Source organism: Mastomys coucha, unplaced genomic scaffold, assembly GCF_008632895.1.
Source record: "Mastomys coucha isolate ucsf_1 unplaced genomic scaffold, UCSF_Mcou_1 pScaffold15, whole genome shotgun sequence".
Classification (NCBI taxonomy): domain Eukaryota; kingdom Metazoa; phylum Chordata; class Mammalia; order Rodentia; family Muridae; genus Mastomys; species Mastomys coucha.
Genome location: NW_022196897.1, coordinates 72,939,524 through 72,945,699, shown reverse-complemented (window position 1 = coordinate 72,945,699; position 6,176 = coordinate 72,939,524). Strand labels below are relative to the sequence as shown.

Here is a 6,176-nt window from a genome sequence, read left to right as displayed (position 1 = left end):
GGGCTTTAGACAGGACACATGTGTCTCCATAGGGAAGGAAAATCAAGTAGATTTTGTAGGTAGATTGGGGGTGGATAGGGATGAGAACATTAGTGATCAGGAAAATATACAGGGTGAAATGACAAGAATAGGTGGGCATTTAAGGGACCAAGTAGAAGCCTAGGACAGTGGAAACTTCCTGAAACCTATTAGGGTAACTCTAGCAAGAGTTACCCTAACTTCTAGTAATAAAGGATACAGAGCCTGTATTGGTCATCTGCCATAGCTCCTCATTTGTTCTACCTGCAAGGTATGCTAGGGTAATAGTGGCTCAGAACTTGTGGGAGTGGGCAACCAATGATTAATCTAACTTGCGGCCCAAGCTTTGAGACACAGCCCATGCCATAAATTGCCTGGATGGTCAGCAACTAGAAGCTGGATTGATAAGATACCTATGGTAGAACCAAATCAGACTGAGAAAAAAAATGTCAATTAAAAGAAGTGGAGGGGCAGGAAGTTGAGGTGGGCATGTATTATATGAGACAAGAATAACTAAAAATAAAATAAATGAATAAAGAAAACTCACTGAATACTAATAGACAAGCTAACATGCTAATATGGGGAAGCTCAAAGAACCTTAAGCCTAGAAAAAAAATAAAAACAAACAAACAAAATTTAAGGAATGATGAAGTGGGAAAAATAGAACATGCTTCTCTAAGGAATAGGCTCTTGTTTGGTTATACTGTACCAAGTGGCTGGTCTTGAAATCATATGTATACAAAATATGTATGTGTGTGTCACATACATATATGTATATACATCTATACATATACACATATATATACATACATATGATATATATACCTTTTTATGAATCTGTATTCCTTGTTTTCAAAATAAAAATAAACAGAAAGTAATAAAAATATGTTTTTGGGACAAAGAAGCTTCATACATTCATAAACTAGGTTTCAGATGAAAACCTTAGAATACCATTCCTCTTTAGACCTTAAGCAGAGAAGAATGTAAACAAGAAAGAAATGTAGTCCAGCACTGAGAAATTCCTCCAGTCACATAAATCAAAACACCAAAGGCACAAGTTTAAATATTGAATATTTAAAACAATTAGAGAAAAAGGATAAGTAACATACAAAGGCAGACCTATCAGAATTACACAAGACTTCTCAACAGAGACTATCATTTATTAGTGTAAGCTAGTGCAGGACATGACTCTAACTCAGAAAGCTTTAAGATTACATACCTTTTCTTTCTGGGAGTCTAAAATTCTGTTTCAGGATTGCACTGGACAGTTGGAGCTATCAAAGACTATATACCCAAAAGACAGATCTATCTTCATTTCTCTCTTGAACTTTATTTCCTCTCCCTCCTAAAAATGTAAATAAATAAAAACTAAAAGTATATACTACAACTCTAATATTTTTGTAAATTTATTTTACTATAATTAATGTAGTCACTTCACATTCTCTATTTCCAATGTGATGTATAGGTCCAATTATTTGAAGCAAACTTTTGCTGGTTTTCTTCTTTTACCCATTAGCTACTTTTTTCCCCACTCTCACTCAGCGTTGCTCACTCAGTACCAGATTGTACAACTTTAAGTATTTTAGACATGTTTTGACTTGCTAATTTTGATTTGCCCTGTGCTTGGTTCCTATAATTTCCTGCCATGTTTTTCAGTTTCATTGTATTATTGGATAATGGACTTGCACTGTGTTCACTCATTCACCAATGATAATTTGTTTCAACATTTAGCCATTTAGAATATTGCTACAGGTAATGTCAGAATATGTCTTTGAGAACAAATGGCAATATTTTAAATTACAGCCCAGAAGTAAGTTTGCTAATTCCTTTACTTAATACATAATTCAAACATATATACAAATTCTCGCTGTTAATTAATGAACAACTTTCAAGCAAATCAGTATGCATGACAATGCTTTAGGGATACTCAACAAATAGCTTACATCTCCTCAGGGATTATTTCTAAAATTCAAACATAATTCATAAATCATCCCAGGGAATGCAATAAAAGAAACACATGGGAGAATGAAGAGCAATGTTTTCTTACAGGTAAGACAGGTAGAAAGCTACTCAAGTTGTTCCATGTCTTCATAATCCACACTCTGATTTGGTTTTGTCATATAATATAGGAGATTATTTCTGGTTTATTTTCTGTGACTCCTTCACCATTGTATTTGAATAGCAGTAGTGACAGACCCTCTTCTTTCCTCATATCTTCTCTATTGATTAGAGATTACATATTCATATATATATTCACAACACTGAATTGATTGCAAATATTTACTTAGAAAATATATTTTACATATATCCACTTTATAGTTAATACATTCTCAAATAAGAGGGGAGGTAAATCACAAGAAACTCCACAATTTTTAATTCAGAAATGAAAAATGTAAGTAAATTATTTTATTTGCTTCCACATATTAAGATGTATGGAATTTTAGAACTCTTCTGTGATGCTCTTATTTAGCATATTAATTTGCAATTTGAGATTTTTTTTTAATCTGTTGTTGAGGTAAAAATCAGTTATGTCTTAGTGACTGTGTATATGTGAATGTGTATGTGTGTATGGGTATGTGAAATGGCATTAAAGACCACATTTTATGGTTAGGTTAAAATTGTCATTTTACAGGGAACTCTGATGGAAATATTCCATCATAAGTATTAGCATAACAAATATTTTGTGATGGTATTTCTGGATGACAAAGTAATGAGCCTTGTTACACTAAACTGAAAAATGATGCAAAGAAACATCTATTTGTTATTCCAATTACTGAATATGTTATCTAATATTTTAACCTCATATATTTTAAATTCATTACTACAAATATATCTCACTGGAACAGCATATTGGTAAACCCTTTAAACATGCATTGAACTTAAGTAACTGCAATTTACATGTAATAAGTTTGACAGATATGCACACATAGAGTAAAATGGTATGATTCATCTCGATATTCAATTGCCTTGTTTAGTTTCAGTCATGTCATGTCAGTAGAATGAGGTAGAGAGGTGAAGAATTTGCATGTGTTATGACCTACTGAACTCATTCTTTATTTAACCATCATTTACAACTGACAATTAAAATTTATATTTGCAGAGCAAAATATTTATCAAGAATAGCTACACTTTAAGCAGTACCACCTGTAAATATAAAAAATTTAGAGAACTTTAGGTTTTTCTGTTTTTCTTTCTTTGACACAAGGCCTCCTAGAGCTCAGGCTTGGCTCAGACTTGCTTGATAGTTCATGCTTCTTATTCTCCCTGTTTCTACTGACAGAATAATATAATTATAGGAATGTACTACATATTTTAGAAAATAGTAAGAAACTAACTTATTGTTAGTGGTGAATGCTACTGAGCTGTTTCTCATTCCATGCTTTTTTTTTTAAAAGTGGTGAATTATGGGGATGTGGAGATAATGCTGCACTTAAGAGTACTTACTGCTCTTACATAAATATGGGACTACACTTACATCTTTATATGCCTCTTTTATTCTATAATATATATATATATATATATACATATATATCACCTTTTATTTAATCTATGTCACAGTTTTTACTAGTGAAGGCAAAAGTTATTGGTGCAATCATTGCTTAGAGCTAGAAGTTTTATAGAGCAGGTCATATATAAGCTTTCCGGTCTTAACAAGTTATTGTATAATTCAATTCATCTCTAAGTTGAGCCACTGAACTATGTTTCATATCAGTGAAATTTTGAAATAACTACTAGATAATTTCAATGTATCATGTATATGACAAAATGACATTACAAAAATCACCTTATGATGATATTGAATGACATTAAAAATCAATTTAACTGTTCCTACCTAGAATAAATTTACTAATATGACTGCATGGAGAAACAGAACCTCACAGTCGTGAATGATTTCATACTGATAGGCATCACTGATCACCATGAGCTGAAGGGCCCATTGTTTGGACTGTTCCTCATCATCTACCTGATATCACTGATGGGAAATATGGGCATGATTATACTCACAATAGTGGATTCTCGACTGCAAACACCCATGTACTTCTTTCTAAAACACTTGGCTGTCACTGATCTTGGTTATTCTACGGCTGTAGGTCCTAAAATGTTAGAAAATTTTGTTGTGAACCAAAATACAATATCCTATTATCTTTGTGCTACACAGCTAGCTTGCTTTCTTCTGTTCATTACTTGTGAGCTCTTTATTCTGTCTGCCATGTCCTATGACCGCTATGTGGCCATCTGTAACCCACTGCTCTACACTACCATCATGTCACAGAAGAAATGTTGGCTACTAGTGGTAGTCACATATCTGTATGGTTTGTTTCTGTCTCTTATAATTACTTTAAAGATGTTCAGGCTGTCATTTTGCAGCTACAATGTAATCAATCATTTTTTCTGTGACTGCATAGCTTTGATACCTTTGCTCTGTTCAAACACTCATGAAATTCAGTTGATCGTTTTAATATTTGCTATTTGTGATTTGATTTCTTCTCTTCTGGTTGTTCTTGTGTCTTACCTCCTCATCCTCATAACCATCCTGAGGATGAACTCTACTGAGGGCAGGCGCAAGGCTTTTGCAACTTGTGGATCACACATGACTGTAGTCATCGTCTTCTATGGGACTTTGATATCTTTGTATTTGCAGCCTAATTATAGTCACTCTTTTGACACTGACAAGTTGGCATCCATCTTTTATACGATGATTATTCCCATGTTGAATCCCTTGATCTACAGTTTGAGGAACAAGGATGTGAAAAATGCTAAACAGAGGATATGGAAGAAGTTGTGCAAGATTTGAGGAACTATTTCATGGAACAGATCCTGGACTCAGTAAAAATGAGAAGAGGAGTTGAGTACTAACAGTAATCATTGTTGCTACTTAACTCTGGATATTCTCTGACCACCATTCTTACCTCTATTCCTGCTGGCAGAACTCCTTCACACTATGATACACTGTATCCCTGACTACTGGAACTGTTATCTGAAATAATTTATTTTTTTCATAATTTGCATTTCTCAGGGTACTTTGTCCAGAATTAGAAAAGTGTAGAAAACAATAGAATATTTCAGTTTTTATTTAGAGAGAGACAAAGAAATCCACCTTTTTAAGTTTCTTTATGTAATAGGCATAAGGCTTTCAGCTTCTGTGACTTACAGCCTTCAGGAGTCCTTATATCCTCACATGTGTTTTTGAAAAAATAAATCCCATCAAAAATTCCTAAAACTTTATGAAAATATGCAGTTTGAATTCTGCAGAGTGTATTTTGGGAAATGAGTATTTCTATTTTTTTAAAAAAAGATTTTTTAAAAAGAAGGCCAATATAGAGTGGTTCATTCATGACAGAACATTTTCTATGGTGCAGTATATTTTAGGTATTTGGATAACAAAATCAAGGTATATCTTCTGATACAGTAACTCATCCATAATTATAACCAGCTTACAATGGGAATGTCATTTAAATGAAGTACAGGTAAAATTTTAAAACTCCTGTCTAGTTATGACCATGGGCAAAATACTTTCTGATGACATGATATAAAAAAGTGACAGGCAAAGTTAGGAAAAATAAATGGTAGTCATATATAGAAAGAAGATTGGCAGTTTAATCCTTGAGCAAATTTCCTTCACCATTCAAGTTACAATTTTAATAAATCTTTGTCCAATTTCCGGAGGAACCGCCAAACTGATTTCCAGAGTGGTTGTACCAGTTTGCAGTCCCACCAGCAATGAAGTAATGTTCCTCTTTCTCCATAACCTCTCCAGCATCTACTGGAGGACCCAGCTATACCACTCCTGGGTATATACCCAAAAGATGCTCCAACATGTAATAAGGACACATGCTCCACCATGTTCATAGCAGCCTTATTTATAATAACCAGAAACTGGAAACAACCCAGATGTCCCTCAACAGAGGGGTGGATACAGAAATTGTGGTACATCTACACAATGGAGTACTACTCAGCTATTAAAAACAATGAATTTATGAAATTCTTAGGGAAATGGATGGATCTGGAGAATATCATCCTGAGTGAGGTAACCCAATCACAAAAGAACACATATGGTATGCACTCTCTGATAAGTGGTTATTAGTCCACAAGTTTGGAATACAGGAAGAACAACCCACAAACCACAAGAAACTCAAGAAGAAGGAAGACCAAATGGT

At 33.8% G+C, this 6,176-nt stretch overlaps 1 protein-coding gene across 1 annotated transcript; it reads left to right on the top strand.

The window, feature by feature from the left end:
• The first annotated feature begins 3,877 nt into the window (after positions 1 to 3,877).
• Positions 3,878 to 4,813, top strand: LOC116092101 (olfactory receptor 8K3-like). The gene has a single exon (XM_031373457.1). It carries the CDS (start codon positions 3,878 to 3,880, stop codon positions 4,811 to 4,813), a length of 936 nt encoding a protein of 311 aa, XP_031229317.1.
• Positions 4,814 to 6,176: the final 1,363 nt, after the last annotated feature.

What these genes read in the sequence shown, in the direction of transcription:
- LOC116092101 (XM_031373457.1), top strand. Translation starts at nt 3,878, where the DNA reads ATGGAGAAACAGAACCTCACAGTCGTGAATGATTTCATACTGATAGGC.